This window comes from Channa argus, chromosome 15 (genome assembly GCF_033026475.1).
Source record: "Channa argus isolate prfri chromosome 15, Channa argus male v1.0, whole genome shotgun sequence".
Taxonomy (NCBI): domain Eukaryota; kingdom Metazoa; phylum Chordata; class Actinopteri; order Anabantiformes; family Channidae; genus Channa; species Channa argus.
The window spans coordinates 9,611,258-9,632,129 of NC_090211.1; the positions used below are offsets into that span (position 1 = coordinate 9,611,258).

Below are 20,872 nucleotides of genomic sequence, written 5' to 3' on the forward strand. Positions count from 1 at the left end.
TGATCATTACAAAAAATACAATTGTTTTATGAATAGGTCATATATTAGAATCCAACCAGCAGAGGGCATTGCAGCAATAAATTCTTACTGGTCCTGCTGTTTCCTCTGTTCAGCCAGCTCATGCAGTCGCCGCAGCATCTTTTCTTGCTTCTTACCACCTTTTCTGGAGCGCGATGACACATTTCGAGCAAACTCTCTCTGTTTTAACTCTTTAAGCCTCTGTATTGCACAAAAGCAAGATAATGACAAGCCGTGAGAAACCAAGCACATCAGAATCTTATCTCAGTTGTGTTTTAAAGTGAAACCAATCTACATTAAGAGGACAAAAATATATAGTAATCGGTACCTGCTTGTGAGCGTGGTCATAAGAATTAATGTGGTTGTCAAATTCCTGGTGTTTGGTGTACTGTTTGTCACATAGCTCACAGTAGAAATTGGCTCTCAGGTCTTCCAGAGCTTTTGCAATGGCTTTCTCTTTTTCCATCTGGTCCTGTTGTTGGAGGAATATGAAGAATTAAACGACTAAATATTTTAAAACTCTGTTCACAAAAAGAAGAAACATAGACACAATCAGAATGTGTGTTACCATTCTGTTATGCATTTATATGGGTTTACTCCAGCAGCCCTTTTAGCATAGATTGCAACGAAAACCCTGATTACGAGAATGATAAAAGACTGAAAGACCTGACCTTGTATTTTTGCCGCAGTTCTTCTGTATCTTCTTTCTCCACCTCAAGCACTCTTCTTTTTTCCGTTGCATCCTCTGCATAATCCAGCTAAGAGGAGAAACACAGCTATTACAACAGAGAAAACAATACCAACTAAAATAAGACAAGATGTAGAACTCCCGAAGTAGATTTGAAGCATCTTTAAGACGCAGCCAGTTTTAATGTATCGTTCTAGATTTCTGTTATTTAGACTAATCCATTTTATACAGCCTCTGAGTTCATGGATCTGTGTACAGTAGTCAAGATCTTTCACAGAAATCTTGAGAAATAATTTCTATATCTACTGTACACCATCATGCTGAAGCAGTCATTAAAAAGGTATTAGCACACAATTTCTAAAACTAAGATTTCTGTTGAGCGTAGCAAAGGGATCTGTCTGTCTAATCGCCAGCTGACAAAATATGATTGATTACATCAGACATTTTTTCTGCTTCACGATCTCACCTGCTGAGTTCAACATCGTTACAGGAGAAACTTGGCATTGTGCATGGTGCTCATAGACTTGTGTGTTTTTAAAGATTTAAATGATAGTTCCAAGAGTAAGGGTTACAGATTATAATATGAGAACTCAGACATAAAATGGGTTGGTCAAATAATAATAATAAAAAGAGACAAGTTAAAATACATATACATATGTCTGGTAAGGCCATTGGAAAGAACTGGAACATATAATGATATGTGTAATACATCTTGACATGTGTTGGGGATATTATAAACATTATCTTACCTCCATCTCCATCCGTCCCATCCCCATGACATCATATTTGAGGATAATGGGCACAGGGTCGGTACGTCCTGCAGGAAAAGAGACAGAGAGAGGACTAGGTGAGTCTTTGAGCCTGAGATGGAGGGCCAGTTCGAAGACAGCCTGCTTTTAGAGCATGGGGTGCTGGGGTTAGAGAATTTTGCCTCGAAGTGCAAAGAGACCAGAAAGCTACAGTGAACCAAACACCAGCCATTCTCACAGCTTACTGCAGCCAATTTCGTCTTTCTATTGCATGTCGCGTGGCTGCTGCATTAGTACAATTAGCTGTACCTACTGTTTTTCTAGTTCATTAGAGAAGTCAAGGGCCTCAGGGTTGTTTTACTAAAGAAAAAAAACAAAGTTCACTGGAAACAACACCGTCAGCTTTGGGCCAATCTGTTTTTATACTTTAAGAGTCACTGAGTCATCCACTACCCCCTTCTCCACTATTCATTGCTGCAGTCCAGTAAAACCAAATACCAAGTTTATAAAGGACACTACAGCATCAAGGACTGTGTGTGGGGTATGTGAGGGGAGTTGAAACAGGCCTGCACAGCTGCAACACCCCTCCCCATGAGGGGAACAAAGACTCCTAATATTATTTAAGGCCTATTGCATCATTTCTTTCTGAACTGTCCACAAGCTGACTGACCCTTGCAAGCCCCTTTTACTACCCTGAGGTCCAAATCTGTTTCCTTGTCACAGGCCCCCTTCCTCATAAAGACCCATGTTGAAAGATTATTTTCCTCTGCCTACTTAAGCTATGTTATGTAAGCTGTGAAAAGAGCTAGACCAGAAGGAAATAAACAGTTGAAAAATAAACAAACCAAAGACAAAAACAGAATGAAACATTAAAGATATAAATATATATTAAAAAATTAAATTAAAATCAAGACTACTTTGAAGATTGACACGGAATTGCTTAATCCACTCATAATCAGCCAAACAAAGCAGAGAGAAAGACAGTAAAAAAATAAAATAAAATAAAGGACACAAGCACTGAACTACAGCAGAATAACGTCACAGGCCAGGTATCGCCATGGTGACAGTGCAAGGGATGGGAATACTTACCTGGTAATGGGTATGGGTAGGAGGAGAAGAAAAGGGAGGACAGACAGACAGACAGGGAAATCTCAAAACAAAAGGCATAAAGAGAATTTGGACTAGTCTGCTGCTCCTTTTGCCAGCCAGATACAATAATCCATCTTACTGATAGTGATTATCAATTCAGTTTGGTTTCAGTTTTTTTTTTTTACTCCCACATATTCAAGTTAGTTTTGTTCCATAAATAAATTCTATACCATTGGGCATATGGAATAGCAGCACTGGGCTTGCAAATGTTTAATTAATGATTCAATGATGAAATAGACGTTCCATCTAGGGCCAATCTGGCTGATTTTTTTCCCTCTTCAAATAAAAAGAAAACCAAATACAGGACAAATACTATACATTTTCTCAACTGGGCTGTTATGTCAAGTAATACCTTGAGCCAAAAAGAGCCCACAGATGATAAATGTAATGTATAAAATATGCATTTTAAGTTTTTTTTTTCCTATGCTATGAAATTATTCATTTAAATTGGGGGTACTTCTTTGTATATTCTTACCTTCCTGGGCAGAGGAGGGTAAGAAAATTATTGGATGCAAACATTTGTATCATTCCTGTGGTTCCCCTGTGTAATTTAGTCATCACAGCCCAATGACATTAATTCTGATATTATGGATGCATAGGGATTGTAACATATAATGGCCTGCTAGGACTCTCAGTCCACTGCAGTGTCTGCCAGCTATTTGAGCTTTTAACTAAAACGTAAGTCCAATTGCATGCTTGTGAAAGCATGATAATAATAGTCCACTGATGAAGTAAAAGGAGAAAACTGATGTGTGATATCTACATGCTGATAGATTTGTGTGTTTGTGCGCTTATGCTCTTTTGCTGAACAGTGGTAGAGATGTGAAACCACAAATAGGGTTTTGTTAGTCAGCCACTGCCGTGGTCTGTCTGAATGGAGTCACAAGCAAGGCCCAGAATTAAAGATTAATGAACAATCACAGTCATCCCAAACTATAACCAATCTTTAAACACAGTGACAATATTTCCATTCCAGTGGAAAACAAAGGGACCAGACAAAAACAATGTGCATCTAAAATCAAGGGTGTGAATCACAAGGTTTAAAAAACTGAAAACAAACAAAATGACAATGTTCTAAGAGTAATACATATGCATGATAATATACAAGCAGCAGAATGAGGACTAATACAAAGAGAATTGAAAGCCTATGTAGCATTGGTGCTCTGATGAAAGGAAAACAAAAATGGGAGAAATTAAAACAAAATAACAATTCAATTGGGGGATAAAATAACATTTACCACTAAGTTTACCATCAGCACAACATGGGCAGGATCAAATCGCTGTAAAAAAGAAACACCAGTTGGTTAAGCAGGAAGACTGAGGGACATAGAGAAGGGAAGTTGGGGTTGGGAGTGTGGTTGTGGGCCTTAGAGGGGGTTTATTATTAAGGGGCTTCAGTGTTTTAACCCTCCACCCCACCCCCCTCATCCCTTCACTCTGGGCTAGGTGCTTACAGGGATTTTATCTCACCACTCTCACCCAACCACTGGTCTCAGTCCCCAGAACCCGATCCTGGCGTTGTCTTGCAATCTCAATCAGAAATAGCCCCAGTATACCAAACTACCACCACTTAAAGTATGCAAAACATACTGTATTTCTGTATTGGTAAAACTCAGAAATCCTTTTTCAGGCTTGGTGGGGATATTCAGGTTTTACTTTAGTATATCAGAAAAAAAAGAAAAAAGTAAGAAACCTATACCTATAACCCAAGTAGTTTTGGAGGAACTGTTCTGGCTGAGAAAATAATTTAAGAGCAGGTCAGTGAATGGTGTATCAATTCAAAAGAAAGTGTACACTAACAATAGTTGTAATTTAAGACATACTTTAGGAATAAACACAATGAAATTATTTAACACATGGTCAAATATTGAGTCTGACATGATAGATGCCTCTTGGTACAACCACCATTTTCCCCCTATTGAGCTTTTTGCCTCACAGACACTTGTCAGCCCAGTTAACAAATCTCCCTGAGATTCTTTCATTTCCTTGCTAGCCTACAGCCAGCAAGCTCGTGTTGGGATATTTAACCCCAGAACAGGTGGACACATGGCAAACACAAAATGTACCTGAGGAAAGAGCCAGCAAGGCTTTGAACAGTGCTTAGAGCAGGTTCTGTAGTGCTATTTATCAGGTATTTACTTATTACCAAAATTATTGAAAAATGTGTGTTTTGGAGTGTTGAATTTCACTCTGTTATGACAAAGGAGTAGTTCATTGTGTTACCTCCAACACTGCTTAAAGCCCCAGGTGAGTGTGACAGTTTGAGGCAGGCAGGAATTCACCTCTGGGACAAACATGCTGTGCAGGAGGGGCAAAGAAACAGGGGGAGTATGGGAGTGTGTAACCATGAGGACAGAGACATTCGGGGTGTAGAGGGGTGGTGAGGTTTTCCCTGTAAGTTGACTGTGGCCCGGTCAGTAACAGACACGCACAAACACACATCTCAGTCCCACATAATGACAACACACGTACACACAAGTTTCACAGTTCTGGAGGTAGAAACAGGCAAACAAGCAGAGGGAGGAAAACTTGTCTACTCTGCAAGCCATTCAAAGTCTTTGCCGTGGTTACAGCCAATCAGATACCCGACAGCAGCCACGGAAACTCAAAGAGAAAAAAAAAGAAATCTAAAATACAATGATTCTAAGGGATGTGATGGAATCAAACCTTACTAAATCTACCTTGATTTCAAATGGATTTTTTGTTGCATGTTCAAATCGAAGCACTTTACTCTTGAGCAGATTAAAATAAAGGTTTAGTGATTATGAAGCAAAGAGGAGGAAGCTGACAGAGGCCATTAGCCTACGGTACACTGTAAAAGGGGTGTTACATTGAGGTCAACTGCAGAGTGGGAGAAAGAAAACACACCCACACACACTCACACATACTGACATACAGAGGGGATCCAACAAACCTTACCTAAAAAGGGGCAAAAGGACAAAAGAAGAATAAGAACAAAGTCAATACAGTAATAAACTTAAAAAGGGGACACAATGCTTTCACTTCAAAATTCAAAAACCTCTTCGGCTAAAAAGGACAGAAAAGGAGAGGAAGATTATAATTGATTGATCCAGCAGACTTCACTGAGATGCATGGGTGCAACTGTTTTGTTAGCCTACTCCTAGATGCATTAGATAATTTGAACAGAGACAGTGGGCTTCAACACTAAGTCATTAATTCCCACACAACAACTGGACACACTTTGCCGCAGTCTCATCTGCCTACAAAGCAGGATACTTACATAACCACACATCAGTGGTGCCAGCGGCAAAAACAAGAGTACAGCCAGCCCCTGCAACTTGTTCTCTCCTCCATGCAAAGCACACATCCTTATCACATCAAACAGATTACTATTCAGCTGTTCAAGGCCCAATAATGAAGGACACCACAAGCTATGCTTAGAAATAGCTTGGTTAGGCTGAGAATACCTATGTGACAACACTGGAAACCAAGCCCATATATGTACATGGACAAAAGTTGCACCGACTACCCAGCCACTTCTCAGATATCGGTCTCTGGAAGCTCACCAATATACACAGTTCTACAGTGGCCTGATGGCCCGCTGCACAGCAACTTAACATGAAAAAACACCAACAAATTTATAATTGATCTTCACAAATTTGACTGAAAACTGAGAAGACAAGCCAAATACATTACACCAAAGACACAGGAATAAAAATATTTCCTGGGGCACTAATCAGACATGCTAATTGTCGTCATGTTTGTGGCTCTTGGAATGACTTTTTAAAATTTGTGCTGTTGCCTGAGAATTCACGAGTCACCATTTACCATGTAAATGACTCTTTTAAGGACTTATTTACTTTAATAGCTTTCCCAAATCTAGGTGTGTGCTAGAAACACACACAAAAAAAAAATAATAATTTGCAGAATAAGCATATGTGTGTTTCTCTTTATTGAGCACAGATGTTACCTCTGGGTTTAGAAGGAGAGTGAAGCACTTGGGCCAGAGTTGCCATTGAGCAACAAAAAGAGATGAAGACATCAGAAACAAGAGCATGCAAGATACATCAATGAAATTAAGGCATATGTTATTAAAAAGGTACAGACCAAGGATTCCGGCAAGTAATCATTTACCTGCCAGTGATGACATCACTAATGGATAAGGCTATACATCATCCATTTAGGTACAGTATACGCAAGGTTGAGGCTATGTAGGGACAGTAAACACAAAAGATAAAGAGAAGAAAAGATATTGATGACAAGAGGAAAGCTTGTGAGACAGAAAGGGGCTCAGTGGAAATACGCCAGGCCTCTGCACCACTGCCTCTGAGACAACGAGCACAGCAGAGTTGAGCTAATGAGGAGCTGATGTTAGCCAAGACCAACCCACAAACCCAGCTCCACTGCTCATTTTTACAACACATCAATACAGACCAAGTCTTGAATTACAGTTGTCCCCATAAAATGATGATGTATTTAAAGCCACTTTCTAGTTTAAAGCTTTCTACCTAATACTGAATTCATTAAATGAGCAGAAGATATGGCTTGTTTTCATTCTCAATATTCATACACAACAATACACAACAATGTTTAATGTCTAAATTGCCTAAATCTAGATGCACTTGCAGATTTTGAAGAATATGTATATTACAGACAATAGTATAAACCAAAACTTATCTTATTAGAGACAGCTGGATCCAATTCTGCATCAAATTATGGATTTTAAGATAGAGCAACAGATAAATGTTTGTAGTGAATTAAATGCTACAACCTAGGATTCTAGTTCTAGCACCTGAGGCAAGAGCCAAACCAACACATTATCACATGAAACAACCTTACCAATCCAGAGTTCATAAAAACAAGACAGTACTAAGTAAGGAAAATTGTGATCAAATCAGTTCTTACAGAACTAAACAAGAATCTTGCTTACAAAGACAAAACACCCACAAAAATCTATAATGATTGCAATCATACCCATTACCTTTAATGGGCAAAGGATTTTCACAAAAGTGTAACGTTATCAACACAGTATATTCTGCATGTACAGCTAACTGCATTACATTTGCCTACTAAGACATATTGCAATGCAGCAAAAGTGGAACCTGTTTTTATCTCTGCCAATGTTGCATTGTTTTTTCACAATCAATTCCACGTGCTCTTAACATGACCTCAGACCAAGATTGTGAGTCTAGTCTCTAACTGCGAATGCAACTGGCCCATTACAAAGAACAGACCGTTAGTTTGCCATTTAATTAAATTTCTTTCCATTCCCAAGACATGTTGGTGTTCCCAGAGTCAACCGTGTGCTCTTTATTTGCATCACTGCCTCCCCAAACAATATAAGACTATTTTTAAAAGATAAGGCAAGACATAAGGCAAACAATTTATAGTAAAATTTCAGTCATTTTCTAAATTAATTTCAATTGTCCACAATCACCATACAGATGCTAAAATACTAGATTTGTGCCATATTCCTCCGCTATTGTTTTAAATGACATACTTCCAACAAATATGTCTAACAAATAGACTAACAAAAAACAAAACAAAGCAGCATTATTTTGCACAGCTATCAACAAGTAAGCTCATGCTGGGTACAGACCAACAGACACTGAACGTGAAAAGAGTACCATTGTTGATTTAGGATCTGTATGATGATTGTGGAGAATATGATTATGTCCCAAAAAAATTACAACATCTAGCAACATCTGAAAAAGGTTAAAGACCCAATTGCACTAAAGGCATTAAAACTACTACTAACAAAAGCAACTAGATGTGAACAAAAGTTTAGTCAAATATACAGTAATTTTTAAGTGACATGCCAACCATAATCTAAAAAGATTTCAGAGAACAGCAGCATGCATGCAAAAGGAAAAACTGTAACGATGATATAATTATTCTTCCCAGCAACAGTTACAAAGTAGGATATTGGAGGGGAATGTAAAAGGAAAGAAAAATTGCTAGTTAAAAAAAGGAAATGTGACGGAAAGACTTTGACAGAAGACAGTGGCCCAGTACCACCAGCATACATTGAACACAACTGTACACATGAGCCAGTTCTTACCCTGCATGGTTTTGCCAAGGCCTTGACCCAACTTCCAGCCATGTTTCTGAAGCAACCGGTGTCCGATGTTGTCCTAGTAGAAAGAACAGAGGAGAAAAAAACCAAAAATATTCCAATAATAAGAGGAGCTTTTCCCCGAGGGTACAGGCCAAAAAACAAAATAAAATAAAACACTCAGACCACACTATCATCAGCAGCAGCACAACCACCACCACCACCATCACCATCATCATCAGTTCTGCCATCCACATCACCTACAGCGTGTAACATCAGTGTCTTTCAGCACAAGGAGTGATAAGGGCAATAGAGGGTGGGAGACTGAGAGCAAGGGTCAGTTTTCAACTATAATAAATACTTGACGCTATCTGTAGCCTGTAAACTACAGAATACTCTGCTACAGTAGAAGTAAAGTTTAATGAGCTTTTTAAGGCAAAAGAATTGCACATGAGCAATTCTATTTTTGGTATGATAAACATAACACATCAAGTCACATCCACTAACTGAGATGTTACCAGGAGGAGGAGCAAGGAAAGGGCAATATATGTATCATACGCATACATATATGGACAAGTACAGAGCAAGATCTAAGTATAAAACGAAAAGTGACACAAAACAGGTATGGAAATCTTGCATTAACAAAATGAAGACCAGAAACTCCAAACTTGCTGTGATTCTTTAACGATGACAAGGAAAGCACCATGAAACATATGCAGCTATCACAACAAATATAGCAAGAGGAAGACAAAACTTGGGCTACTGGGCCTTGGATTACCATTACAAGGCCCATGGTGGACAGAATATGCACATGTGAGGGGATATTTGGGTGTGCAGGTGAAGAGAGGGAGACATTGTGTGCATGTAGCCCCATTACATATACTAGAAATGGCTGTTGTGTATTTCCTTGACACCTCTAGCATCTCTAGTCTGGTCACAACTAGTTATTAGATATTTACTGTTAACATAAATCAAATTCAATTACAGACACTATTATTATGTGTAAACTAGAAAACAACCTTTACAGACTAAAAGACCTTCACAAACTGAGTTTTCATCTAACGCAAATGTGCTCACGACAGCTTTAGAAGCACAATTTTTAAGGTTGACTTCCAGGTCTGCAACCTTAATGAGGAAAACTACTTTAAGGTTAGGCATGCTTTACTTTGCATGCAACTAAATGTCGTGACAAACACAACCATCAAGACCAGGAAACAGATGAGTCAGGTGCCACTGTCCAAAAACATACACAACAGGAATTCCTAGGACACTGTGGAACTCAATGTGCATGTCTGAGACTGTTATATCACTAGTATGGGTCAGCCAGAAAACAAAAACATTAAGTAAAATGCAAGACTGTCCCACCACTACACTCTAAAGTACATCCTCAAGCACAAATAAACAGGAAACAATGAGATTTCCTAAATAAGCAGTGTTGTTTCTGTTGTGATTATAACTATTCCAGGCTTGTCTAACATTCACCAAAGTGCTGCATTCTACCAAAAAACATACAAACCAAACAAAGGATATTTATAATCACAAAGAGATTGACATCAACTTTCACAAACAGAAAGTGAAGGGGTTGGAACAAAACAAAACAAACAAACAAAAAAAAAAAAGCATGCAGCTTTTTGTTAAAGAGTTTTAACAAAAAGGATCGTCGGTGTTAGTGCATTGTGAATAGTGCACATACAGAAAGGTGGTGGGGGGGGCTGGTGGTAGAGCGTGGGTTAAAACTCCAACTGTGTTAGTCTCAGGTGGATCAGGCACAAAGAGGAAGGTAATGGCTCAACTAGTTCTCTTTGACAAAAGAGGAGATCAGGATTTGTGGCAGAACAGAGCAAGCTGAGCCATGGTGAAGTTGAATTTCTAGGGTGGTGGAGGTGAGTTGGGTTGGTATGGGTTAGTGCATGTGAAGGGGAGTGGTAGTCACACACAAAACATACACTGCATCTCCGCCCAACAGTAACTACATTCAAGATAAATTTGGCTTTATCCTGTTTTTAACCACTGTTATTAATGTAGAGCAAGCTGTTGCCTACATTTGCCCTATTTAACGTTTTGGAAGAAAAATGTACGGCAGTTAAAAAGACCATGACTAGATTAAATACATCCATGTCTGATGTTTGCCTCTAATACCCAAGGCAGACTAACAGCTACACTTCCTGTTTCTGTTAGAGTTAGCCAATTCACCCCTCCATATCATGAAAGCTTGAGCCGTCAGATAATTTCTGGTGTAGATCAGATAAACGAGGAATGTGTGCTGGACATTATAGGTATCGAGAGAACAAGAGACAACCTGTCTGTAACTAGGACAATGAAGGCTGCATTACCATGCCATCACTGTGTATGATTTGTCTCTGATTGGCAGTTTATGGACATGTATCAAGATGCACAGAATTAGAGGTTGCATGGCTGGTTAACTGTATTTCCTCGTGAGTGGTGGGTTTCATCTCCTCTAATTTTTTATGTGTACGGATATACTGCAGAGTTTGCTGCAAAGAATGTCCCCCCCACCAACACTGGGCATGCTTCTGTCCCTTACTTCAGTAACATGGTGCAACAACACTCTACGCATGAACATCTATATTGTTTTGTTTAATAAGTTAATATGTGTGTAGAGCCTGGAGACAAATAAAATGCATCTTGAGAAATATTCTTGTTCAGCTTCCACACAATTGCAGTTAGCTGTTGTGTTTATTTTTCTTCAAATTCGTATAAGTCAGACCAAGGGCATTGCAGCCAAACATAGACCTCTGCAAGCTCAGAAAAATAAGCTTTACCTTAAATTAATTTTTTTCTCTCACATTTTAATTTTATGTCAGTGAGATTTAAAAATAAAATCAGAAAGGGCAAGTTGGATGAGACACCAGTCTGCTGACACTAATAAAGAGATTTGTTTAAAATAAGCTCAGGAAAGGTCAGAGGGTGGAGATGCGGCACATAGTGTGTGTTTTGAACAACAGACGAGTACACCAAAAGAACAGACAGTTGGATGAAAGCAACGACGGCGAGTCCAACAGCAGTGCAAGTGGAGTGAAGGCATTTCCATACGAACCTGGCTTTAAAATACTGGGCTGTCAAAAAAACAGTCACACGTGACACAACGTAAGAAACCGGCCAAACGCTTTCAACTGCAATTCTGATAGCTTCTCTAGTTCTTAAAAATGCAAATCTCTCTCTGCTTTTAAACAAACATAACACTGTAACAAACAGAAAAATGTAAGTCAATAAATCCACCAACTGACTGTTAATACAGGGTAAATAAAAAATAGAAAATGTTATCCAAACAAAAGAGATCTACAACAGGGAGTGCTTTTAAAAGTGTGCACTGTGCTGTCATCGGCACAGTGCAAGCCAAAAGATATGGGTAAGGGAAGTGATATGCAGGGGACCCCACCAAGAAACCTTAGAGTATTTGGGAATTTTATTGCTTCCGTCTATGTAGACATTTTTATACACAGTATGGGTGCGTTTGTGTGTGAGTCTAATAAACAACTCCAGCTTAGATTACCAAAAAGGATTAAAGTTATTAAACCTAACCCACATATTTTCTACAATTTCTCCTTGTTAGCTGCTTTTAAACAGATCTCAGATTAGAGTAAGACAGACCCTTTAGGGAACTGTCTTGAAAAAAATGGAATACTATCACTCATCCTCTCTCGTGTCCCTGAGGAATGTCTTTTGATGAGGGCTGGACAGACTCTGGTTCTGCTGTCTGCTCCTTCTCATGAACTTTTGCACCTCCCATGTGTTTGATGCCTAGTACATTCCTGATCAGTCTTAGCAAGTGCAGGTGCGACTAAATGGTAACAACTGTTTCTGTGCACCAAGTAGCAAACTGACTTAAAATGCCTCTATTTCCCAGTAATTAACATGAAGATTTAACATGAAGGGGACATGTTTTCATTAACTACAGCGATTTTATCATATTTTCACACGCCATTCTACGCACATTAAGTGTAATGAATTTCATTTTAAATGAAAGAAATTCTAATTTTTGCCCATCAATCTACACTGAATAACCCAGAAAGCAAATCAGGTTTTAGAAATAACTTACCATTAAAACTACACTTTCACATTAAAACATTCAGACCATTTTCTGTGGCACTGAAACAGCTATCCTTGATGTGTCAAGAACTTGTTTGAACTGATTGGACATATTTCAGATAGCTACACAGCCACTACAGATAGGATTTCACAATTCACCTTGCATGTCAGGACAATAACCATTACTTCGGACAAACTCTCTGTAGAACTCTCTTTGGTGAGGCCTAGATCAGAGAAAGGGAACCACTGAGGCTCTTCTGGAGATGGTATTCAGGCCAAAGTGAGTGAGCAGGCAAGAGTGGCTTGGCTCAGGCAGGTAACCAAGAACCCAATAGTTTATCCAACAACCATTTCAGTAGCCCTCCACAACTGCTCATCAGATGGTTAATCTGAGTGGCATTATTTTTTAACAGCAGGGACAGGAGACTGGTCATAATGATGGTTCACCTTACAAGGTGAAACTGACTGCGTTTATTTGCACTTAAGTAACCAGGTTACTCGGAGAAATCAGCTTTCTCAGGTGATCGGGGAACGATTTTTACATGCACTTAAAACCTGGTTGCTTGATATCCACATATACATGCAGCAGAAGAGTAATCTGATTTCTCCTCCACCTCAGACTAATTTCAGAAGCCTGGCTCACAGATTGTAATTGAAACAGAGAGGAGAGATGCAGGTGATCCATAGCGCAAACTGTCTGAATTAAAAAACATCCATCATGGGAAAGTGGTTTATTTAGACCTACGAAAGTCTGTGTTAAATTTTACTTTACATGGATTTTGTTTTAAAAAATGAGCTGGCATCACTCCAGTAATGATCTCTCCTTTCTTTCAGTCTTTCACTTATATGCTTGCTCCCATCTACAGCCTTTTGTTATGCACATGCGCTGTTTGTAAAAGCCAATTAGAAACGTGGTTAGCATATACATGGCATAGAAATTGGCCTTCTCCAAAAGAAATCTACCTAGGCAAAGCAGGTTTCTCTAGTGCCCTACCACAATTTGGGAAGCAAATCGACTGCTCATCAGTGGCCCAGCCAAAGCCCAGACTTAAAAACCTGTCATGACCTGAAGCTGGTAGTTTACAAATGAATCTCATCTACTCTAACAAAGGCTGAGAGGATCTGGCAGGAAGAATGGAATAAACTGCTAATACCCAGGTGTAAAGAGGTTGTAAAGACCTAACTAGCAAATCTTAAAGCTCTAATTGCTTATTGAGGATCTGAATACTTTTGTGAATAAGAGATTTCATTTTGCAAAATGCATCTAAAAAACCTTACTTTTGTCATTAGAGGTTGTTGAGTGTATACTGATGGGCAATTTACAGTTTAATCCAAAAGATGATAAACCCAGTGTATGTAAAGAGAAAGGACAGAAAAGCAGTCAGTTTAATATAAACCTTTAAAAATAATAATAACAAAAACACTTACCTCTTAATTTGGATGGCTTATCAACTCAATGTTTAGCAAACTCAAGTATTAAATTGACGTGGCCACACTGGTTTATGTTGTTTTGGTTTTGTTTTTTCATTCCTAAACTATTAATTATTAAAAACCAAATGTATGATGACCGTGAACCCATCACCCCCTTCACTGGGTTAAATAGAGGCCCTGCAGTGCTGAAAAATATCAAACAGGATTTAAAACATGTTGGGTTTGACCCTTTCCTTGCATTCCTTTGCCAAATTATTTGGTGATATACTACTTGACACTACTTGTGGCCTCTCTCTCTCTCTCTCTCTCTCTATATATATATATATATATATATATATATATATATATATATATATATATATACACACACACACACACATTTCCTAGCTTTGTGGTCTGTATGTGTGGTTTCCAAGGCTCTGAGGCTGCCCACTGCATATCGGTCTGGGACAGGGTTAGGTAAGCAGAGGAGGGTAGGTTTGAGGGACTGGAAGGAGGAGGAGACGTGGGAGTAATGAGTCTGGTAGGGAAAATTGTAGAAGTGATTAGAACAGAGTGTTGAGGGGACATAGTACTGAATGCTACCAAGTTAACACATGCAATGCAAAAACAATGTTAGAAATAAAGAGCAAAGACCAAAGACCAAAAGGAGAAAGACTGGGGAAAACAGATCCCAATAAAGTACCACAGACCTCTAGCTGCCTATAGATCACACACACAGTAAGTGGCAAGGGAGGGGCTCTGAGAAGCTGGGCCAAAGCATTCACTAAAAGATCCAAGATGTAACACTTGTGGAAAACTATCAATTCCCATAGTACCACCTTACAGGTTTGCAATAAGGAGGTAGGGAGGGAGGGAGATATGTGTGTATCTAACAACATGATGAAATGCAGTATGTTAGTCTATGTTATGTGTACTATAGATCATACCCAGAAAGTTACCCTGAGATAATGCAGGTGAGATTACTCCATCGCTTGATATTTTAGCAGCCAAGAGTCATTTGCCAGCTATGTTTTTTTTAAACACTTTTCCTTTTAAGCACAAACAAATTTTTTATTATGAAAATGTATCTAGTGTCATGAAAGGTGTCTACTAAAGAGTTTTGACTGGTTAAAGAATAAAATCAATTCCTGTGACTGGGATAAAGACTCCGCCACCATCATTCATGAGAATGCACTTTCTAAAGACAAAACTGATAGTAAGAATTTACATCACTAGTGAGTTCTTTCCACAGATGTGTGATGAAGTGTGTACTGTAATGCTACAGCACAGCCCTCGGTACCCCTCCTTAAATAATAGCGCAGGAGCAAAAGAATCACTCAAGCCAGGTGAGCAGGCCAACTCTCTCCCTTTCTCTTTACTACCCCCCTTTCCTCTTTCTGCTGCTTAGTAAGTCAAACTCAACAATACAAGTTTTCAACCCTCATCCATAGTCTACAGCAGTAGGCACCAATATAGAAAACCTTTTTTTTTTTTAAATTATCATCTCATATCTACAGTAAGATTAATGATTTTTTTGGTACATATATTTATATGTGTATTTACTATATTTATGGTGTATTTATTATTCAACTATGCATCTCTGTGTAAAATATGCTAATTGCATAAATATAAATTTCAGTGGGCATTTTTATATTAGAAGCTTTCAAAGAATAATAAATTATTGATAATTTTTATGGTTGACAATCAAGACGATTTAAAACCCTGTAAGTTATTAATTATTTTGATCTCTATCTTGTTTGTGAAGATGTCTTAATGGATGAAAACCCACATCCATAATGTTGAAAGAGGTGACCCAGCACTGTTAGAGGACTTTGAGCCTGCTCACCACAGTGCTTCAGAGACAGAAGAGGGGATGAAGAGAGGAAAAGACAGAAATAAGAGAGCTGCCTGCGCTATTATCTATGTGCCTCTTCAGCAAAAAATGCAGTCCCAGTTGCACAAGCACCATGCCAGCACAGAATGACAGAGGGTACTGTACACCGAATCACTGTGTAGTAGGGAGGGAGCAAGTGAGAAATAGAGGTAGAGAAGGAAAGAAAAGACGTAGCAGATGTAGAGAGAGAGAGAGGGAGAGACAGGGAGAGAGAGAAAAACAGAGAGAAAAAGAGATAGTCAGAGAAGCGTTACAAGGACCCTAAAGATAGGAGTAAGAAAGCAGAGCGTGCAAATACAAACCGGGTCATTGCTGCTTAGCTAATAGGGGCCAATTCGCTGCAGGAGAGAAATGTCGAACACCCCAAGTTGTGTACAATAAGATAACTGTCCTATAGACAAAAAAAACTATATACTAACACATAAATTCTAAAGCTACATAGACACACACTCGATCGAACACAAATGTAGCCATTCACACAATCTAATGTGCTCTCTCTTCTTTGCTAAATGAAGTGGAGTAAGCACTGCCTACTTTTTAAAATCAGCAGACAAATTTGATCAGATTAAGAACTGTAAATGCTACATAATCCTGCTGTTTTTAAATCTAAATCCGTTTCTTTGTCCTTAATTATGAGGCGTGTAAGGGAGACAGAATTATTCTTCAGAGAGTGGTTGAATAGGCAGACCACAAATGAATCAGATAGAGAGCATACTTACTGTTTAGATAACAGCCATAAATGACAGTGCTTTATCCACTCCATGCTTTCAGTCACCTCATCTCATAGTACTAACAATGACTAATGGGATACAAAAGGTTTATATGTAAGCTCTACATAAAACAAGAAATTCTAGTATTTACACAATAATAACTGTCACACAGGAAATGGAGTAGGCAGAGGACATGGGATGTGGGAGGGACTTTAAGGGTATTAATGGAAATGAGACAAGTGATTCTACTGGTTAGGTGGAATGTGTGTTCAAGAAAACACTGGATGCATCTAAATGGAAAAACTGGAGTGAAAGGTGTGGTTCTTATTCCTCCCTGGACCAATCATCCACTCTCACAGCTGGTCCAATGGTGTGGGATGATAAATGCAGCCTTACCGATTCGATGGGCTTGTCCAGCGACGCCTGCTCCAGCTCCAACTGGCCTTCTTCATACTGGTCAAAGTGATTTCCACCCTGAGTGACACATTTGAAAAGGCTCATTTTTGACCTATACAAGAGAACTGAAACAAGTAGATTCACAAAAAAATCATCAAGAGCTGTTTTGATACTTTTTTCAAAGACAAAAATAATATACTGTGTATATATTAAGAATTTTTTTTTTTTTTAGGTTATTGTATTAGTAAAAACAACTCTTAATTGAAGCCCTAAGTTGTAGCGATTGGAAAAAACTGCCACCAAATTTTGCATTTGAAATTAACTAATGGATGGATGGAATTGTGCATCTCAAGCCCAACACAGAGATGCAAAGGACAGTAAAACCACCCACATATTGGGGGCAGTTCATATTCACAAATATGTTTTTTACATTTAAACCAAGCTTCAATCGAGTTTAGCATTTTAAGTACACTTTAGGCTGAGCTGGGTTAAGTCCTTGCACTAAGTGGGACAGAGGGCGTAATGGGCCTGCTACCCCAACCAAAAGAAGCCTGTTCTGTTGAGCAGTTTCTGCTCTGGGACAGTAAATGAGATACTAAGTTTATGTTTGTGAGTCTGTTTTAATCATCACCTTCACACAAGCAAAAACATCAGTCCGTATATATTCTGGTTTTGCAGAGATGAGCAACTGCTCAAATCACGTCTCACCAAAAAGTTTTTTTGATCCCAGACTGGATGTCATTCATTTAAATGACACAAGACCCTGCATCGGCATGAGCGAATCAAGCAATTATTACAAAAAGAAACGCTGGGGAATGGCAGAGTATTTATTTATGAACAAATCAATGACTCTATGCTTCCACCGCAATGTCTCCTTCTATTGGCTTTCTGCTCAGACCACTTAATGTGCTAGCTACATAGATCTCATAGCCCCCAGTTGGCACAATGACTTCTCATTTTTTGTGATCCTTGCTTCTTCATTGGCCTGAATCTAGTACAAAACAATCTGCATATACATTTGCTTAAATTGTATTTCTCCAATATGAATTAAAACAATAAATTCACATTTGTGCTACAACAGTGAATTGAATGGTATATGGTGTACACCTATATGGTGTACCTTATTGGTACCCAAAGTGCTTTATGCTCCGACTCATTCATCCATTCCCACACACAATGATAGGGGAACTGCTATGCAGCTGGCCTGCACTCACTGGGAGCAACAAAGGTCCATTTTACAAGCAGTCGTGAATTTCCTAATGTGTTTCTGCAACTTAACATTACCTGTATGCTAAGCTCTAACAACAATGTAAATCAACAGAGTGGAGAGAGCAGTTGGACTGGTTGTGCAGTGGATATAAGGTAGACCATCTGTGGGAGTATCCTGGCACTGTGTTGCTTGGCAGCAAGCTTTAGCTCATGGAGTTGAAGACAAACTTTCTGAATACTGAGCATATAAATGCCTTCACAGCAAATCTCACACAGAGAGCTCCACTGTGCTGTGCTGTAGCCATCCTCAACAGGCTCATTCAGACCACACAGCAATTCACCTCTCAGTGACATAAACTGCAGTATACTGAGATCCCACTGAACACAACACAGTCAGGAAACTATATCAAACTACTTTACTCGGTGCTCCTTGTCAACATGTTCAAACTTGTCATGGGTCACACCATACCATCGCTGGAGGAAATTGGTCACTAATTCTAAAACAAATAGCTACAGTGATTGTAGGTCTCAAACCATGCCAAGTATAACTGACTATGTATTCAGAAACATTTCTTATATTTGATAGTGATACATATCTTTACATTTGTATTGATAAAATTGACAGAGAAATACATTTTTGTCAGACGATGTTTGTATTAGAATTACGCAGGTGGTTCAAGTTCCCTTTATTAGCATTCATCATTCTGTGGAATTGTTCCTCAGCCAGACACTGAAAGGTGATGTTGTGCTAGTATTGCCCAGTGGTAGATTAGCCTTTAGCTAAATATGAGGGAAGTACCCAGGAATTAAAAACATATTAGATGGTTTAAAAAACATTGAGATAATAATTTCGTATAAGAGATGAAAGAAAACAGGTGATGAATGATGAATTTTAAGGACAAAACAGACAAACTGCAAATATGAAGCAAGTTTATTCTGTAGTCTGTTGTGTTGGGCTTTTACTGGGTGTGGTCTTAAGATTACAGATAGACAAGATAAAGACTAACAGTTAATACATAGGTTGTGAAATTCAGCAAAATTACTCTTGCTTTAATAATGTATGCAACGTGAAATAATTTCAAGGTGCCTTTGCTGAACAGTAGGGGCAGTACTCATTTTCATGTACAAATGTATTCTAAAGTTGTGTTAGTTATTAGGCCTAGGCAGACTGAATTAAAAAAAATTAAGAGGACGTCTTTTGACTATACAACTAAACAACGGAAAACATATACAGAAAAGAAGTTTAAACCAAAAAGACAGTTACACTGTGAGATAAAACTATGGAGAACATTTTTTCCTCAAACATGGAGTGTGTATCACATCCCTTATTTTGTACACTGTACGCGCATTAGGAAGCGAGTGTAAACCAAAGCAATATAAAAATAAATGATCATTTCCATAGTTAGGTAAACCAGGCTTAAAGTATCACAAATATAAAAAACAAAAAACGAAGGGGAAAATCATACAAGTTATACCGTTTATTTAGAGAAAACAGGACCAAATGAGCGGCCAAAGGCATTCTATTCGGGTTTTCTGAAATCTGTCGTTATGCAATTTATGTGCCGCACTTCGAGTGGATATTCGAGGTAATTTCACATAATGTCACTGAATAAATGAACAAACAAATAGCCAACTGTTTTTACATTGATTTTAACATGCTAACTAGATGCGATGGTTGAATTGTTGTTGTCAAAATGATGCAGCCATTTCTGGCTAGTGCCACAATCTGCCACTGTGCGTACTTTAGCTATCTGTTAGCTAGCTATCGCGGTTAGCATATGTCGATAAATAAACCAGTCTACCCAAGGTCACTAACAAGCTGACTGGTCCTCACTATACATTATGTTGTTGCATGCTTAAGATGTTTAATGTGGAGGAATGTTAATGTCTACAATCCACGGCCTGTGTCACACATAACACGTAGCCGAACACTAAGACTATAAGGCAAGTTAAATGCATAACAGCCGCAGTGCACTAGCCTTGTTCACTAGCGTTAGCTTAGCTAGCTTGCAGTGCTAGCAAACGACAACTAGAACAAAATGCACGATGCTGTTTACAAAATGTCCCAGAAGTGCAGCAGTTTTAAATGCGTCTTTGTTTGCTAAAACATCTCAGCATGTTAGAGTGCGCGCAAACGTTGAATCGTTTGTCATGAATTACCTGGAAATCACGCTCTTCGTTGAACCTAGAAAATCTGTCGGCCATTTTCTGAACAGCAGCAGCTTCTACGATCTCCTCCGTCAATGACCGACAGGAGCGTGTTGTGGTGCTTGATGTGCACATCGTCCAATGATTCAGTGGCTGCAAGTTGACATTTCAGAATTCCCACCTAAAGATTACTAGATATCACTGTATGGAATCCTAGACAGTGTTAAACGTTACAGTTGTCATATTAATACGGTGTGTCGGTAAACTTGTATGTTAATAGATGTGAATTAATTTTATTTTGTTTACAGTCTTAGTCTGCTGACAGAACCTAGTATTCTACTAAATGACTTGCGGTAGTCTATTGCAGGATTTCTGTTAACTGGGAGTCTCTTTTTTTGTAATAGGGACCTAGTACAATAGCAAACAAAAGTT

The 20,872-nt window shown here is 38.7% G+C and overlaps 1 protein-coding gene across 9 annotated transcripts in view; it reads right to left on the reverse strand.

Moving 5' to 3' along the window:
* Nucleotides 1-20,597, reverse strand: part of gpatch8 (G patch domain containing 8) — a 28,081-nt gene extending 7,484 nt beyond the window's left edge. The window contains exons 1-9 of one of the 9 annotated variants that reach the window (XM_067477644.1): nucleotides 20,453-20,468; nucleotides 17,084-17,161; nucleotides 11,679-11,697; nucleotides 8,627-8,699; nucleotides 3,843-3,884; nucleotides 1,456-1,523; nucleotides 690-776; nucleotides 347-490; nucleotides 89-219 (exon numbers count right to left, since the gene is read on the reverse strand). In XM_067477644.1, coding sequence (XP_067333745.1) covers nucleotides 89-219; nucleotides 347-490; nucleotides 690-776; nucleotides 1,456-1,482 — 389 coding nt within the window. In that variant the 5' untranslated portion in view covers nucleotides 1,483-1,523; nucleotides 3,843-3,884; nucleotides 8,627-8,699; ... (1 more) ...; nucleotides 17,084-17,161; nucleotides 20,453-20,468. The other 8 variants (XM_067477638.1, XM_067477639.1, XM_067477642.1 and 5 more) reach the window with 8 other exon arrangements.
* Nucleotides 20,598-20,872: the final 275 nt, after the last annotated feature.